General features: G+C 42.5%; 1 protein-coding gene across 1 annotated transcript in view; it reads left to right on the top strand.

The window, feature by feature from the left end:
• Positions 1 to 16,435, top strand: part of LOC139914419 (uncharacterized) — a 110,113-nt gene extending 93,678 nt beyond the window's left edge. Inside the window, exons 38-47 of the mRNA XM_078290691.1 lie at positions 2,000 to 2,074; positions 3,717 to 3,848; positions 4,230 to 4,373; positions 9,128 to 9,902; positions 10,613 to 10,790; positions 11,455 to 11,538; positions 13,579 to 13,662; positions 13,928 to 14,203; positions 15,495 to 15,569; positions 15,908 to 16,435. Coding sequence (XP_078146817.1) covers positions 2,000 to 2,074; positions 3,717 to 3,848; positions 4,230 to 4,373; positions 9,128 to 9,902; positions 10,613 to 10,790; positions 11,455 to 11,538; positions 13,579 to 13,662; positions 13,928 to 14,203; positions 15,495 to 15,545 — 1,799 coding nt within the window. The 3' untranslated portion in view covers positions 15,546 to 15,569; positions 15,908 to 16,435. The remainder of the gene's footprint in view (positions 1 to 1,999; positions 2,075 to 3,716; positions 3,849 to 4,229; positions 4,374 to 9,127; positions 9,903 to 10,612; positions 10,791 to 11,454; positions 11,539 to 13,578; positions 13,663 to 13,927; positions 14,204 to 15,494; positions 15,570 to 15,907) is intronic.
• The last annotated feature ends 2,576 nt before the right edge of the window (positions 16,436 to 19,011 follow it).

Below are 19,011 nucleotides of genomic sequence, written 5' to 3'. Positions count from 1 at the left end.
CAAAATGTATCCCTGGATTGAGCAGGAGAAAAAGGGTTTTTCTTAATTCTCATGTTGTTAGATAGGGTAAAAGCCATGCAAAAATATGTTAAAGATGCTGTTAGGGAAAGGTGTGACAGTAAAAGTTTGATTTTGGTACAATTATCTCAACAAAATAACGACCAACTAGTGAGAGGTGTACAACAGACTAGTCCGACTGCAGCAAGTGAAGCATTTATTAATGTTGTCAGCATGTTCAAAAAAGATACCAGTTTAATTTCAGTAATATCAGCAATCACTGCCAGTGAATGAGACACCAATCCTCAGATCAGTATGATCAAATTATCAATATAATAGAATCTCATTCCCTCTCCCTATAGTAAATATAGCCACGGTGCCTGTCTGTATGTGTTACATTCAACTGTAGCCTGCAGACTCTGTTTGAACATCTTTGGTCTTTGGTCAACATTAGCTTGTTAGTAAGCACACTTTAGGGGCTAAGTTAGCAATATACAGTCCATTTCTATTATTATAGGGTCTCATAGGCTACCACACGCATGCCCAGTTTCATTCCACACTGAAAAGACTGCCTAGCCTTGCAACTCTGACTGTCCAACACCACATGACAACACAACACCACACCACTGAACCTACTGTAGACATAACTGAGACTTAGATGTAAACAAATGTGTCCGAGCGTGTCGGAAATGTGAAGTCGTGTTTGTTCTGGTCTGCTTGCCTGGTTTGTAGATATTATCTGGTGGTACTTTTGCTCTCCGTGAACACTGTGAAAACAATTCAGTGGCTAAACTTGATAATTACATGTACGCCAGCTGCATAGGGTGTCAACTCAACCCCAAATAACGATTGTCAATGATCCAATGGGAATACCCAGTGAAGTTGGATTACTTATGATTTCAAGTTGAAGTCATGAATTGTTTTATCGGTGGTGGGCGGGTTGTTGCCTGATGGTAGATTGTTTATTGTGAGTGATATGACACAAAAGTCTAAATTCTAAACTCTTACTACTCTTACGACAACTACTACTACTACTCAACATTACAATATTTTAGTGTGCAAGTGTATAGTCTGTTAATGTGGACTTTGTTTTCCCTTTTCTGGCCTCACAGATCCTCATGATTCTACCTTGTATGATCTGCTGTTAGTTCATATGCTATTCATTTTAATAGTGCTACCCTAAAAGTATGTGAGTGAGATACTCAATCTAGTTGTAATGTTTCATGTTTACCTAGTCCATTGTTGATTGCAATCTAAAGTTGAAGTATTTTCTCTGCCTGTGTCTAGTGCAAAATGGCCCTCGCTAGCCAGAGTTTGAATGCATGTCTAGAGGAGATGGTATGGAGATTTCAGCTAAGTAGCACTAGTGTCCCAAATCCTTAAATTCCTTCCCTAATTGCAACACTCTTGTGTCCCATCCAGAGGATGTGCTTTCATTTCAAGAAGCTTCATGCTTCAGAAACAAAAGATAGGCTCTAGCTCTATGGGGCTTCACTTACAAATATCCATTGTAAACTTTCAGTAAGTGGCTATTATCCAGAATTGACTGAATCAATGGGGAAAGTCTGGCCAGAACAGGACTTTTTCAGAGGCAAGTCCTGGGACAGTGAGCTAATGTTAGTCTTTTTTGTTTGTTGACTCATCTACAGTACAGTGTGTAATATGAATATCACATCAAAAGGCGGTGACTCACAGGCTCTTTTAAGTATGTGGCCATTATTGTCGAACCAGATTAAAATAATGTCAACAGCCTGAAAAAAAGACAAACTTTCAGTTCACAATCCCAATCAGTTTCTTTCATTTGATGTCATTGCTTCCCTCTGCGGCCTTTTTATGGCAGCCATTTTGTGTCTCTAGTGAGCACAATGTTTAATTCATTTGGGAATGTGAAATGGCACATGTGAAAGTGATCCATATTTGGACTGCGGTGGTTGTCATATCACATATGTTAATGGCTTGTGCCCTGCCCCTCCCTGCTTCCTCGCTCTCCTCTGAACCACAGGTCCCCAGAGTCCCTGTGAGAGAACAGACCTCCGCATGGCAATAGTAGCCGACCACCTCGGACTCAGCTGGACTGGTGAGTCTACACACACATACACACACACACACACACACACACACACACACACACACACACACATACACACACACACACACACACACACACACACACAATTTCCCACTTCTTCCCACCTCTTAACACACATACACTTACAAACACACGCACAAACACAATAACTCACATACAAGCTTGAGAGAATGCACGCATACAAATGTATTATGATGATGGATAAGACATGGAGACAGCTGCAAGGCTGGAGTCTAACTACTCTCATTTCAATCAATTCAGTATCTAAATATAAACTGTAATTCCTTTGCTAATAATAGAGTATTCATTCTGTTATTCATACATTGAATATGATACTCTCGGACAGAAAAGTCTTCAATATTAGAATTTTGAAGAAAATCCACCTCTGAATGAATCAGTTGGACTGAGCCCATCTCTTGGAGGATTTGTATGGATACCAGTAGTTTTGCAATGTTTGTTGCCATCTACTGGGCATATAGTATAATGACTTCTTGACTGGGCAGTACTGCAGTGACAGGTGTATTCACACACATCCTGATAAAGTTCCATAAGAAAAACATATGTCAATGCATAAATACACATATAAAACATAACTTATAGTCAAAGTAGGCTAATCATTATAAAATCCCACATTACATTCTAACTTCAAAATAAAAATGTATGTCAACATATTTCATATATCATGTAACTCTTTATTGATACGTTTATTTTATAACCTACAAACATACTCAACGTTAATTTGTCAAATTTAAACATGGCCACACTGAGTTGTATTGTGAGTGAAGGGCTGAAAAATACACACAGCAATATTCATATTATTCATATTGAGGGCAATGAGTATGAATGAAAATTGAAGGATACCCATAAAATGCATATTGCCACACATATTCTTCCCTGTTTTGTGTGTTTGTATGTGTAAGCGAAATAGAGAGAAAATGCTATTTTGTGCTGTACTTGATCAGTGATCAGGGCGTGGCCTCTGCAGTTTGCCCAACCCTGTCTGCCTGCACTGCAGTATTGCCTACGCGTGTGTGTGTGTGTGTGTGTGTACGCATGCATGTGTGTGCATGTGTGTGCGTATAATTGTGTGTGCACAAACGGGCATCCATCAGAATGCATCTGTATGGGTGTATGAGTGTGAATAATGTTAGCTGTGTGCCTGTCTGTCCAGTGCAGTGACTAAGTGAGTGAGTGCTCAGTAGAGGAGAGGAATCTAATCCATATTTAATGTGTGCTCCTGTTGCAGTGAACAAGTAGATTCAGTGCACATTATGCTTTCATGGTTTAAATTTATAGCCAGTGTGCCTGTCTGTACATGCAGCACTCCGCTCCACTGTAACCTACACACTCTGTTTGCTATACATCGCTTGGCACAGCAGTCACAGTCATTTAGCTAATAAACACAAACAAATTAGGACTAAGCAAAGAAATTGAAGTACATTTATTGACATTGATTGTTGGAAGTGAGTGATTTTACTGTGATTTTTACTTAGAACATGCTATTTGGTGGACACTTTAATCCAAAGTGCCTCACTGTGAGTGCATACGTTCTTAGCATGGGTGACCCCACAGGGAATGAAACTCCTAAGCCTTTTAGCTAGTAATGTTGTGGTGTTTCTCACTGTTGCAGAGCTGGCCAGGGAGATGGATTTCTCTGTGGAAGAGATCAACCACATCAGAGTGGAGAACCCCAATTCCCTGACAGCACAGAGTTTCATGCTCCTAAAGAAATGGGTGCACAGGGATGGTAAAAATGCCACAAGTAAGTAGTCTGTGTGTGAGTGTGTGTCTGTGTCTGTCTGTGTTTGTGTGTGAGGGAGAGGGACGGTTGTGGCTAAGCAGCTGCTGTAGCCACTCCCTAATTCTTGTACATTAAATGACTAGCACCATTTAGCACTGTTTTAGTTCAAATCCATGCCTCACTGACTAAGAGATAATATACTGTACATGAACATAGATATTTGAATTAGCATTTTATTAAAAAATGACTGACAATAATATGTTTTTGTGATATTATGTGACATTATAGCATATGGTCCTTTGTTCAATTCCATGTGTAAAAGCAATGTGAAGCGTTATACAATTTTTGTCAATGTAATTTCTCTCTCTCTCTCTGTCTCCCTCCCTCTCTCTCCCTCTGTAGCGGATGCCTTAACCGCAGTGCTGACTAAGATCAATCGGTCGGATATTGTGACTTTGCTGGAAGGGCCCATATTTGACTATGGTAACATTTCAGGCACACGGTGTTTTGCCGATGATAACGCAGTATTCCTGGATCAGTCCGATGGTAAAGTGTAGCCCACCCTAGCTGAACTCTCTCAGTCTATCTCTCAGTCTTTCCCTTCACCCTTCTTCACTTCCTCTCTCAGCCAGATAGACAGACCTGTCTGTGTACACAAATACAGGACCAATGAGGCTTGACAGTGGAAGTTAATGAACGAACAAGGCTTGCTGAACCGAAATGAGTTAATCGACCAGCAGGTTCAGTGAACCAATATCAGTTAATGGACCAACAGGCATTAATAATATTAGATTGAGTCATCTTTATTGTCCCACATGAAGCATTCACCCCAGTCGGCGTACTTCCAACATGGGGCAGTGCAATTAATTTGTAGTACTCAAAGTCATTAGAACATAAGTGGCAAGTATATGTTTTTTGATGATTATCAGTACATTTCACAGGCCCCCAAGATGTATTACGATTACATCCAACATGATTGATTTTAATGCATAACAGTAGGAGACCATTTTGGGGGCATGAGACATTTAGGGGAAGTATGTGTGACTGTTTTTATGTGTAAATATTCAAAAGCATGATTCTTAAGCAAACGTAAGCCTCTAATGAATCAAGACTCTGTCCCATCTGATGATCTTGTTGATTTGATAAGATGAATGAGGTTCATATTTCAGATGGGTGGGGGCATTGGTTCATGATTTGGTCACCAATAGTTATGTTTATGTGTATGCCAGTTTACATGTTTTAAATTCCAACTGTCCGATCTCTAACACATCTCTATTTGTCAATTTGTGTCTAATGTTATTATAAAATACATGAAAACATAATTATAACAACCAATTAACAATAATGGCATGTTCGCTTTAAGCAGTATGGCAAATGCCTTTCTTTCTTGCTCTCTCTCTCTCTTTCTCTCCCTCTCTCTCTCTTTCTCTGTCTCTCTCTTAAATGAAAATATACTGTAGTAGCTATTAGGGTTTTCTGGTTATGATACACCGATTGAGGGCCATTTCAGACGTTGCATTAAAATGTCCCATTTGTTCCAGATAGTTAAGTATAAAATACAGGTTACAGGTTTTGAAGAGACCTAGCCTGTTTATTGTATTCCTCACTTGCAATGTCTGGGACCCAGGCACATTTAAACACATTCATATCATAATCTTATATATTCAAACACATTCTTGTTTGTTTCCACTCTTTTCATGTGGAGAATCACTGGCATTTGATCTGCAGCCCATTTGGTATCTCATGGTCATGGTATCCAAGATTATTGCATCGTAGATCAAGGAAACAAATAGCATCCCACAGCCCAGATGCTTTTTGGCATCGCAAATCAAATTAAGTGTCTACCATGATTAGCCACGCATACTTACAGACAAATCTCTGAAATGGGCCTCATTGTGACTGCAGTTTGGATTCCTAAAATCATCTTAACACAAGGATCATTTTTATTATTCCATTGATTTACAATGGAGGAAATATGATCTTTGTGCAAAGATAATTTAAGGTGAAATCCAGGGGTTTTGACAGATAGATGGATCGACAGATGGCATGGCTATGGCTTTGTGTCAATGGCTGCCTGCTCTAATGTTGTTTGCTTATGACAATACACTTTTAACACTCTTTTAATTGGTGGAACATTTTCAGCACATCCATGAGTGTAGTTTGGGACAACAAATTGTGTTCATTTTTAATTCAACAGGTCTAAATAGCAACATTGTTTGCAAAAGTGTTTTGCACAATTTTAGCACATGTTGTGTTGATCCAGATGTGCTCTGTCCCAAATGACACCCACAGATGAGTTGAAAATGACACACCCTCTTCAAAAGTGTACAGTGTATAGTTCTGCTTCTATGTCACTGCTGTTAGCTGTACTGTACCTGTCATCTACTGGGTTCCTCCGAGCCTCCCAGCCTCTACGCTCTACTGTAGCTTCTCCTGCTTTGAGACCAGCAGACTCCCTGCCTCCTCCTCTCTCCTCTCCTTGCTGCTGAGTGGCTAACTCCTAGAGCAACTTCCCCTGTCAGCTCTAAGGGCTACTAACCAGCTCATTTCCACCAATGGCTAACCTTCGCTCACTTCAACTGCTCATTACAAATGACTGCTTTTGGATCCAAGTAGTCACAGCTTCCGCTTTAAAACCTGCAGACCCCCTGCTTCTTTCTCTCTTCTCCTCTCTGCTGAATAGTCAACTCTGGTTAACTGACTAAAGCATAAGTGGAGAGCTACAACAACCCCCTCTGTCAGCTCTAAGCGCTAACTGGCAACAATCTCCCACAGCTTCTACTTGAAAGCCTTGCAGGGAGCCAACAATTTCAAGCTTCTTCTGCTGAAGTTGCAAGATCGCTCCTGCCTACTTCTGTACTAACTGGTTGGCCCCTACAGCTAACTAGCAGGCAAACGCATTGCATCTAATTAATTAGCTGCATCTTCTCCCACAAAGGACACCAGGCCAACTCCTTTCTCCTCCCTGCTAGGGGGCTTTAGCATTAGCATACCCCAAACCATGTGGCCCTCTCACGTTCCCTGTTACCATGGCTCATTTCCTCCATGAAAAATGGATTTGCTGCGTAACAAAGAACTCTGACGGACTTTTTGGATCACTGAATTTGACAATGTCACAATGTGATGTTTTCCCCAGTATTTTTCATGCCTAATGAAAATTTTAAAATATATCTAATTGAAAGAAGTCAGTCTGTGCAGCATTTTTCATGGATGTTGTTCCAGCAATTTGAAAGGGTGCCAATGCTAATGACTAAGGCAGCCTGCTCTTGCTTATCAAGCTAGAGTTCTGTTGGCTATTGATTATTGAGAACTCTATAATGATACTGATGCATTAACAATTACATGTGACTCTGATGCGCTTTACCTTAGCTTCTGCAGCTTCTGAAACATTCAACCGCCATCACTAACCATTCCATTGACTGTGCCTTCGTCTGTCCAGTATTCACATGCTGTGTTTATCCTTCCATCCAAGTCTTGTCTAACAGTTGTTCTTTGTGTGTGTGTTTTGTTTTTACCGTGTCTCTTGTGAACTGTGATGGCCGTAATAGCTCCAAAGCGTCTTAGGTCTTCTAAGTTCCCCCTGAGCCCCCGAACGTCCCAGTCTGCCGTCTCTCTCCCTGCCACTCCTCCCATCCATTGCCTCCCTCATCCCTCCCATATCGCCTCTTTACCTTTTCCCTCTCCGCCTGCTGACCTTCCCTCCCTCTCCTCCTTTCATTTTCCGCCCCCCCCTCTCACTCCTGTTTACCTCCTGCCTGTCGCTCCTGTTCTCCCTCATATCACCACTCTGCCTTACTCCCCTCTTTTTCCCTCCTCCCCTCGAATGCCTGTATTCCCTCCCTGCTCCTCATTCCTCTCTCTTCCTCCATTTGATCCTCCTCCTTCTCCTCCCCCTGTCCCCCGTTCTCCCTCTGTTGCTCCACTGCCTTCTCCCTCTTCTCCTCTCAGTTCTGCCTCACCTGTGTCTTCCTCTCCCCCTTTTCCCTCTCCTCCTCCTCTTTCTCCCCCCTCTCCCTTTCCTTTGTCTGCTCCTTCCTCTCCCCCTCTTCCCTCCCCTCCTCCTCCTCTTACTCCCCCTCCTCCCTCTTATACGCCTGTTCTTTCTCCCCCCTGTCCTCCCTCCCCTCCTGTCCATCCCCCTCTCTCTCCTCCTCCCCTTCCTCCCACTTCTCACTTGCCTTCACCTATTCCCTCCTCCCCCCCTTCGTCCTCTCCTCTTCATGTCCTTTGCCCTGCCTCTCCCCCATCTCATCCTTCCCCTTCTCTCCCTCCTCCTTCTCCTCCCTTAGATTATCACTCTCCCTCCCCCCCTACGCCTCCCCCCTCCCCCCCGTCGTCTCCTCTCCCTCCCGGTGTCCCTGCTCACTTCCGGCGTGATCGTTCGGTTCCCGAGCTCTATATCTAGATGCCGATTGGTTGCGCTGCTCTTCTCTGCCTTTTTTTTAAATCAACACAACTAACCTGCCTGGAATATACTCAAGCCTTTGCTCATGTGGTTGATATACATTCAATTACACTGGTATTGAGACAGTGAGCTGAAGTCAGGCTCCTTTTTTTGTTGTTATCATTCTTTTAACATGTTTTAATGAAAACCCATCATCCTCTTGCCTCACTCATCTTTTGATGACTAGCTCATATTACACTGTGGATAAACCAGTAGCAAAAAAGACCAACTTTATTTCACTGTCCCAATACTCAAGCATTTTGACTGAAAACAGTAGAACTGAGACTGAGCCATTTGGCTTGCTAAAACTTGAAGTGCTGGTCCTGAAGTAAGCGCTTTTGTGAAAGGCTGGGCTGCCTAAGTGCAAGTTTGAAACATAACCAGGACCTTTTTTGATATCTGAAGATTTGCAGATGACGTTAGTATAGTGTATGTACATTTTAATATATGTATATGTGAAGTTTGTATCTTGCATTTTATATTTTGTCTTTGGTACTTCCATTTCTCTGTTCTCATCTCCTTGTGATGGTTATGTGTGTCTACTCAGTAGCGCTGGTTCAGAAGTCACACTTCAGTCCTCACTGCTTGTTTGACAAATATGTTAAAACATCACATTTCTCAAAGTAGATGAAGAATCCTTAAAATGTGTTTCATAATAGGTTAAACCAGCGTGACTTTTGAACGACTGCTAACCTTAGCTATTACAAATGTGTCTAGTTAAGTGTCACCTCTCATCTCATCCCCTTCGACACTCTACTTCTCCCCCCCTCCCTCCCTCTGTCCCTCCCTCCCTCCATCTCTCCCTCCCTCCTCCCTCCCTCTTTCCCTAATCCTTTACCTCCCCCCATCCACCCAGGATACCACAACATAGATCTGGAGCTGCAGACCCCCTCAGACCTGAACTACCAGCCCCCTACCCCGCTGCGCTCAGACGACTTCTTTAGCGAGGGCGATGCTAGCTTAGACTCCCCTAGCAAGACCACCCTCACTAGGCCTTGCGACCTCTCCCTCACCCAGACCACCAGTACGTCCAGCAGCGACCCCCCTACGGTCGCCCCAGGGCCCGGCCCCCGCGCCCCGGAGCCCCCCACTGTGGTGGCAGAGGATACGTCCTTGACCAGTGGAGGCAGGGGGAGTCAGTATGAGGGCTCCATGGAAGAAGACGCGGGGCTGAGCCGAGAGCGCACGGTTTCGTACGAGTGGCCGGATAACGAGAGAAGAGCAGTAGCGGGAGGAAGACTGGGGACAGAGGAGCAAGCTGAGGCCTTAGAGACAGAGGTGAAGGCAGGGCAAGGCGTTGTTTCGGAGGGTCAGGCAGGGAACCAGGGAGTTTCTGCTAGAGGGGACGCGGCCTCAGACACCGGTGGAAGGGAGGAAGAGGAAGAAGAAGAGGAGGAGATGACCCAGGAGAGGCTACAGAGTCTGCTGGAGGATATAAAGCTGGAGGGAGGCTCAGAGGACGAGGAGATGACGGAGGAGAGGGTGAATGCCATTCTCAACCAAGTGCGGCAGGCAGAGAAAGAAATGTGTTCAGTTCCAGGCTGGCGCAGTGAGATGTCCAGCGTGGCGGTGGAGCCACCATCCCCCGGTCACACCCCCGGCACTGAGGGATTCCATCCACAGCATGGCAGGTATGACTTCTTTATAGACCTGTCTGTCTCTATCATTTGTATATTTACAGATCTAGCCATCATGGTAGCTCCTATTTTAATCTGCTTACATCACTTTGCATCACCCCAAAGAGGAATTGTTTCATTTACCATTACTTTTACTTCCTGGAAAACAGAGTATCTTTCATGGTAACCTCATGCTGCACTAGTATGCGTAAATGTAAGTTTCTAATCAATAAAACCAGCAGATTTTTGAACAATGCCGCCCCTCTGCACCCCTCTCATCAAATACAATTGCCTTTCTCTCCCTGACTCATATTCCATTGGTTTTCAAATCCAGGAAGTAAAAATGCCATTTCATGGGGTCTTTAAGAATTGATACCACTGCAGCAGGGTGATGGGACTTGTAATGTCTTGAATTGTAATGACTCTCTCTCCCAACTCCAATAACGACGAATCCCAGCCTGTATTCAAATATAACTGACGTTATCCCTAGTATCAGATAGCAGTACTAGTTTAATAATACCGTTAATATATATTATTTAAGGGATAATGTACGGAGAGCCAGTCATTATGGCAAAATAAGCCCCAGCAGGGCTTCAAGACCGCAATGCGAAGGCTCATCAAGTGGGTCATACACAACGATTTTATTACAAGCTAAAGTTTACAAGCTTATGCCAAAAAAATAGCTGTTGGACTCTATCTCCTCAACGTATATTTTCTTCCCCCAGCCCTGACAGTCTAGCTGATTCTGCGGAAAGGGCTGAGGTTCAGACAGACAGGCAGAACGGAGGCCACGCTGACCCAGCCAGGGAGGGGAAGGAGAAGGAGGCCAAGAGGAAGGGATCTCAGGAGGACAGCAGCACAGCGGGACCCAGCGGAGGCCGGGAGGATGAGCACAAAGTCCAGGTGAGAGTCACTGTTCCAGACGGGGCAAGGATTCAAAAGGGTGCAGCAGGGTACGTTTTAATAGGTTGAATTTATTTGGTATGTCTTATTGAAATTGATTTTGCCGTTTATTGACTTACACAGATGTTATATGTAAAGGTGGCTACCTATAGCTGTAGTCAACAGCACACACACAGACACACACACACACCATGGTGTCTGCAGGTCTTGAAAAAGTCTCAAAAGGTTGATTATTGATTATTATTAGGTATGATTATCGAAATTCGAGGCCTGAATCCTTGAATACTGTTAGATGCACCTTTTGTCTTAAAGCTTTTGTCTTTTGTCTTAAGTCTTAAATACCGTTTTAGAAGTCTTAAAATGTTTGAGGTTTCTTAGTGTGTCGTTTGTCTAGTGAGAAATCAGCCCAGTCATGCAGACCTATACTCTGATAGGATAACAGTTTTTATTTATTTATTTATTTTCATTTTCACATTCATTCCAGCGGCAAAATTGGCCTAATATTTCATTTTTGCTTGCATTAAAATGGTCTTAAAAAGTCTTAGATTTAACTTGATGAATCTTGCAGACACCCTGCACACACACACACACACACACACACACACACACACACACACAGACTAGATTTATTAACTGTATACTGGTACTGGGCTGCCTTCATCAGGGGGGTGGTAGAGCTGACCAGTCCAGCTCTGATGAGGAGACCACTGTCACCACCAAAGTGTACCGCAGACGGGTCATACTCAAGGTACCCAGCCTGGTGTGTGGACGACCCTAGGGAGTGTGGACGACCCTAGGGAGTGTGTACTAGCATAAGCTCTGCGATTCTGTGTATGTTTGTGTGAAAGAGAGTCAGGGAAATATAGTGTGTGAACAATAAGGTATATAAGGTAAGATTGAGCGCTCCTGTGTGAGAGTGTATCTGTCTGAGAGAAAGAGAGTGTTTGTGCATGTGGAGATGTGTTTGTGTACAGGTACATGCGTGTGTCAGAGAGTGTGTGAGACAAAGAGAACATGTTTGCGTGTGAGAGTGTGTGTATATGTGTGTGAGAGAGTGTGTGTGGACAGTGCCTGTGTTTATGCGTAAATGTAAATGTTTAGCCTTGCCTTAGCATGAACAGCCACTCACTGCCTGTCGATGTGAGCTACTATACCAGCAGCTGGCACACTCAACCTTGCTGCTTGGTGTGTGCCAGCATCGCTAGCCGGTTAGCGGACTGTTTAGCTAGCTGGCCGGCTTGGCCACGCTGTGTGTTTGGCTACTATAGAATTCCCACAGGAACAGAAAATCTGACGAAGCATATGCAATCCAGGTCTGATGTGTGGCCGGGTGGCCTAGTGGTCAGAGAGACCGTTGAGAAACTAAAGAGGTCACATGTTTGATCTAATGTGTCCATCAGCAGCCATGTAACATGAGAACTGAACCCTAACTGTTCACTCACTCTAAGTCATGCTGGATAAGAGCGTCAGCTAGATGCCTAAAATGTAAATGTAATGTTTTCATTCCTGGTTTCACAAAACATCAGATTTGAGTTATGTGGATTTAAATTCAGATTCTCTGTTTCTGTGTAAAGGGAGCCCAATAGAGGCTTGTAGCAACTAATAATGTAATAACTGCCAGATAATTTAATAACTTGTCAAAATATAATAAAATGTCTCTCTAAAGGAGTAAAAATTGTAGTAAAACCTGTTAATGTAATATATTGCCAGTTAATACTAATAACATTGCATTATTACATTAATAATGTGATGTTATTACATTTTCTGGCAATTTATTATATTAACAGGTTTACTGTTTACTGCAGTTTTGAATCGCTTAGTGGGACATTTGTATTATATTTTGACAAGTTATTACCTTACCCAGTAGTTACTGCATTATCAGTTGCTCCAATGCTTTTGTGTGGTGGTAGGTATTACTGAGTGTGTTATTGCTGAATTCTTTCTTGTGCATGGCGTAGGTTTGAATTGGTAAAGATGATAACTCAGTCTTCATCCTCTTACCAGCAGTGTGAAGTTTGAGAAAGTTTGAAGCTGAAAGTTTGAAGCTGAAAGTGTGAAGCGTTGTACATGCATCACTGTTTTTCCCACTGAACCCATCTTCATTTTAAATTGTTGCCTTCAGAGGCTTGCCAAGAAACTGTGGCACTAAACCAGAGATTGACATGGACATTGCATTTGAATAATCTATATTTCTTTTTCACAGTATAAATGCCTGTAAAACAGTAAACTTTGCTTGCTTATGGTCTCACCGTGTCTTCTCTGCGTCTGCAAGCTTGTGTTTTGAGCTTTGTGGAGGAGCCATATTAACATGTTTGATAAGTCAGCCTGCTTAATGCACTAGCGTTGGTTGGGTTTCCCAAAATATCTGAAAGTCCAAAGCTGACAGTTTGGGAATTTGAATATAAGCAAAAAGCTTCTGTACGGGGTTTGATATGTAGACTGACAAATTCGCTTTTTCCAATGTTCTTAACCTGGTGTAACTCGAAATATCTATATATCTTTTATGAGGTTAAATATTTTACAGCTTAAAGTACATTAAGAAGTCATGCATTCATCATTTTTCAAATCTCCATCCATGATCTTAACAATGGGAAACCCTTTCCTGCTGTGACAAGCAGGCTGATGTCTGTTTGGAAATGTTGCTTTTTTTCTAAATGACTAATAATACCGTTAACCATTAATCTTAAATATACTTCTCCAACCTCTTCCCTCCCTATACCTCTACCTCTCCATCCCTCCCTCCTGTCATCTATCACTCCCTCAACCTTACATCCACCCTGCACCCCAGGGAGAGCAGGCCAGAAACATTCCTGGAGAGTCGGTGACAGAGGAGCAGTTTACAGATGAAGACGGGAATCTGGTCACCAGAAAAGTAACCTTCATCACCTTCCTCCATTACCTGCCTCATCCTTACTCTATATAACCTTACACACACTTACATACACACACATACACACCCAAATAACATTTTTAGTGGGGTGCTCTGAACCATGTGAGACATACACAGTCACACACATACGCATACACACACAGGCTGTAGCTCTCACTCTCCTTTCCATTGATTCTCCACACACACTCCCTTCCTCCCCCGTTCCCCATCATCTCCCCCTGACATGCCTCTGTAACGCCCCCTACAGGTGATCAGGAAGGTGGTGCGCCGCGTGGTCACCTCCGAGGAGAGGAGGGAAGGAGGAGGCGAAACAGTCTCAGAAGGAGGTGGTGGTGGTGGTGTTGGTGGTGGTGTAGCGGCAGGTGGAGCAGACACTTCTTCTTCAGCAGGAGGAGCAGCAGGAGCAGGAGGGGGGAAGGGCAGGAAGAGGGGGAAGCGCTCCCGGCAGGGCCAGAGGGCAGATCGGCCTGAGGAGGAGCAGAGGAAGGAGGGGCCTGGGAGCAGTAAGGGCCAGAAGACTGAGGTTGGCGCCCGACCTAGCCAGCTGACCTATCCTGGCCCACTGAAAGCATGAGCCATGGACTCTGTTTCCCAAAAACAAAATCTTGGCACAAGGATTTACACGGGAATAGAAATAGATTTTTAGTGCTGTGCAGTCCAGATATAAAGGTTTTCCTATGTTTGGCCTGCAGAGGGTTAAAAGCCCACCTTCTGTTCAGTAGCGTACAGTGGAACTGGGAGGATAACAGTGCTGAGATGCTTTTGGGAATACAGGTCCTGGTCAGATAGATCCACACTAGCATACAGCATTAGGCAAAGATGCATTTTAACAATAAAAATATGTATTAGATCAGATTAGAATATGAGATTAGTGTAAATGAACACAGGCACCAAAAACCACAATCATTTTTATCTTGTGCCATCTTGAGTGTTTAAGAGGGAGAAACCATATGAAATTGGACTTTTACCTATTGAAACAGCCATAAATATTTGTGCCACGAGTTAAATTTAAAAGAAGTTTGGTCCCTGTATTGTAAGGTTAATAGACATCTATAATACCAGCTATTTGGCCAGTTTGTTCATAATCAAGCCCTTTTCACCCAGAAAGTATCCCTGGTGGTCTAGAACATGTTTCACCCAGGTTTAACTGGGCTAGAAGCTGCTTCACAGCTGCACATCCAGCTAAACCCTGTTCTGGAGGAGAGTTAATCTCAGCTGTATGCTGTTATGCTAGTGTGGATAAATTTTAATACAGCCGTACAGTGTGTGGAGTGCTGTGGCATAGAGTAACAGTGTCACGACAACCAACAACTCAGAGTATATGGTCTGATCGGCACTATAGACGGTTCTGAGGTTTGCACTGTTTGTACTGTGTGTGTGTGTGTGTGTGTGTGTGCGTGTCTTGCTGTTTTCAATTCCAACTAATTTAGAAAATAGAAACACTAACATATTTTTCTCACTTTTAACTCGTTTATCTTTTCCAGCATGTCTCATGTTAGTTGGAAATGTATAGAAGTAGCAGAATTAACTTCTTTTTCTCTCCTTCATCTCATCTCTCTTCCAGTCAATCTGCTGATGTAGCTGAGCTGAACAGTTGCTGTGCCTCATAAACACACAATGGTGTTATTTAGCCGGAGCTCTATACTAACTGTCTTTTTCTTTCTCTCCCTCTGTCTTCCTCTCTCTTTTTCACCTTGTTTCTTTTACTGTCTCTCCCTCCTTCTCTTCTTCACTCCCTCAATCAACCTCACTCCCTCTCTCAACTATTTCTCCTTTGCTCTCTCTCTCTGTCATCTCTCTCTCTCTCTGCCAAGTCTGGAGAAGGAGCCAAGGGGAAACAAGGGAAGAAGAAGGGTCAGTCGTAACAGTGGAGTTCTCAACTTAACCTGGTAAGTGGCTAATAGCAGCTAGTGACAGCGGTATTATCCATTTATGAAGTACAGTGTCAATAAATATCAATCTGTAAAGCCAAAATCGTGACATGGGTCCAGCGCATATTAGCACTAAGATGTTACACATTGCCTAATAATGTAATATTACCTTTAACCCTACAGTTAAGAACAGATTGATAAATTACAATTAACAGCGTCACTTCTGCACTTGCTTTCAGTCTGTAATCATATGTAAATCATAACTGGTTTGTTGTGTTGAATATCTCTCAGTCCATGTGCAGGACCACACATGTTTGACTGAAGTCTGTAGTGCTGAACCTCACCTTACCTTCCAGGTCCACGGACGTCTATTTGCGACATCACAAACCCTGGGAGGGAAAACTGACTGGAACCCTTGAAACACGGAGAGCCTGGTCAATCAGCCAAAGTGTGTCTGACGCTTTCACTTAAAACGCATGGTTTTCAGCAAGACAAACAAAACAAATTACTTTTATTTGATTTCGCATGAGCATGTCACCAAACTCACTTACTGTCGAAACGGCTAACGGCACCTACGGACACACAACGGGCGTGAGCTGGGACTTCCTGGTCATTGACAAATGAGAGGAGAGTTTACAACGATAGCCACGCCCCCCCGAAGGCATCTGTGACCAAAGATGGCACAAACAGGAAAACGCTGATTGATGACAGATAAGGAAGACTTTTGAATCACTCTCTCAGACACTCGCCTTATATATTTTTCCTCCTGGACCCACAGTATTGGGATGTACCATGTGGTTCTTTTTTAAAAAATGAAATATAATAATAAATGGATGATTTTGTTGTATATAAATGACACTGTATAAAATCTACAAAAAAAATAATCAGTAGCTTCACAGATTGTTTATGCACTGGTTGATTTAGCTTGATGAGAAGCTTTGCAGAGTCAGTGCATTTGGATTGAAAGGCCAACACTGTTTCCACTGTCATGAGATTCTCGGGTGTGTGACTCACATGCTCTTGCCGAATGAATAAAAAGGAAAAAAAAGCTGTATGTAAATGAGAAACAAACAAAAAAAAATATCTGCTTGATTTTAACGAAGGACATTTCTTTAAAGCCAACTGCTACTCTCTAAAATCCGCTCTGTCTGTGGAACATTCTTTGTCTTCAGAGTACTAATATTTTGCTGCATGTGATTTCACTTCATTTTAATGATTTCCTTCTTTCTCCTAATGCAAAACACTGTATTACGATTAGAGAGGGTTTGATGGTACTTCTGTCCGTGTGAGCACTCATAATTCGACCATTTGTCATCTATAACTGTTTTTATTTTAGTTTTTTTTTTTTTTACAAAGATGAGAACACACATACACACTCCACACTTGAGTGGCGAGACAGCAGAGCTTCATTGTTATGCTTCAGGAAGGTACTTTCAGATGCAGTTTATGCCTCTGCAACCTGCAAGCAAAGAAAAACCCCCATGAGAGCTAATGTACCCGAATGTAACCTGTAGACTGGCACATTGTGTGAGCTCCGAACTGCTAGCAGCCCCATGTGTGTAACGGCAAATAAGAACTAATTGTCTATTTGTAAGCCCATCATGTGTACTAGAAGTGTAAGTTTAGGCTCATAGGTCTGCTGTGGTTTAAAACGGGGACTGTTTTTATTTTGGGGGTTTGGTGACTTTAATCTTTATTTAATTGGTTGCATTTGCACAAGAATAGAAAATCTGTTTTTTAGCCCTGTGATCCAGATCCAATCCTTTTTATTAATGGCTAAACATGGATAAAACATATAATCTTGATCATAAGTGGTTAAAATTCTGATTTTCTGTTCCTGTGTAAATCATTGTTGAGTCTTTTTTTTCATATAAGGCCACCCTAACAAGCATCCATTGTTGATGATAGATCTGGTACCAACATGTATGAAGAACCAACATAGCCTACACTGGATGATCCAAGTAATTATTTAAGCAGAAAATAAATTGTGTTTAAACTGACCCTCCCTGAGTCCATCTGTGTTTCTCCTTGTTGATCTTGTATTGCTCTCTCTCATAATTGCTGAATATAAATGCACAGAGGAATGACCAGTACTGCACTGCAACAGAAAAGCTGCTTTAGCTATAATAAAGAACTGATGTTTTTAATGCTGCTTAATATGGAAATGCTATATGATCTCAGTCACAAAGGTTAAATATCGTATTTTTCATCATTTCACATTAATCTTAAAGTGCACGTTCAAATGCAACTCAGTGTTTTCCCCAGAGTGAACTCTCACGTGAGTTTGAAGTGTTGCATTAAGACTAAATCCTTCACCATGGTCCCTGCAGAAGTATGGTTTCTCTTCTGTGTTTCCAGCTCTGTATTTCAAGTTAATCCTTTACCACATACCCTGAAATTATCAATCTTCATTTCCAAGTCCTTGAGTGGCAGGTAAAATAAATTAATTACTGCTTTACCGCAGACATTGCAACTAATTCTCCTCTATGGGAGTTTATGAGAGCTAATGGGAGTTATCAGACAGCTATTATGGTATATTAGTAGTAATAGTTTACAGACACTGTAATGGTGCAGCCTGCTTCCTGTGTGGATGTTCATGATTATGTAAACCTCTGTTTTGGCTTAAGTCTTCACCGCAGATGCTGCAATTTGCTGTTCTGACTGTGTGTGTTTTCATGTGCTATAGCAGATTTTCACTGTGACAGAATTATTTACCACAGACACACAGTTTCCTCTATGATTTTTCATATCATTTGATGAAACTGACGAGCTGATAAAAATTACTCTTCCTTTTTACACCCTGTGCCCTCTGTCTCTTTAGCTGCCACCATCTTTCCGATTACAATACAGTTTTATTATTTTCAGCGGACTCTTCTCTCTTCTCAGTCCCACATGCAGAGCTAACGAGAGATCAGATCAATCATCTGTTCCACTGAGGTATGAGGTAGATGGCCTGCCTCTCTCGTCTCCACTGTATGGACAAGCTGGATATCTGAAAAGTTCGTTTATCTGCTTCCTTCAGCCCTTCAAGCTGCTCTCCCTCCTGACTGCTCCAGAGTTCCTGTTCCTCTGTGAGAGTTCTGGGTTAGTGCTTAAAATTAAGGTTTACAATTAAGATTTTTCTTCTTTTTTTTTTAGCTTCACACCAGACTGTAAAATCAGTTTGCGGGTCACAAGAGGAAATCCTTTTGAGAATGAGTCTACAGAGAAAAGTTTGAGACCTATGGATCTACATCGTTTGAGAACTTACAAAAACAATCCTTTTCGCAGTTTCAAGGTGAAGTTTTTTCCCCATCCAGAATCATTGCAGCTAAACATTTATCTACAAGTCAAAGGGCAGAATTTGAACCTGTGTATGAAAATTAACCTGCAATAATACTCCAGACCAGCAGGTGGCGCCAGAGAGCGGGAGGAATGAAATAGGAAGTAAACAATAGTCTGCGTCATTACAAGATGGCGA

Source organism: Centroberyx gerrardi, chromosome 20 (genome assembly GCF_048128805.1).
Source record: "Centroberyx gerrardi isolate f3 chromosome 20, fCenGer3.hap1.cur.20231027, whole genome shotgun sequence".
Classification (NCBI taxonomy): Eukaryota; Metazoa; Chordata; class Actinopteri; order Beryciformes; family Berycidae; genus Centroberyx; species Centroberyx gerrardi.
The sequence above is the reverse complement of the archived record's forward strand: the minus strand, read 5'-3'. Positions and strand labels throughout refer to the sequence as shown.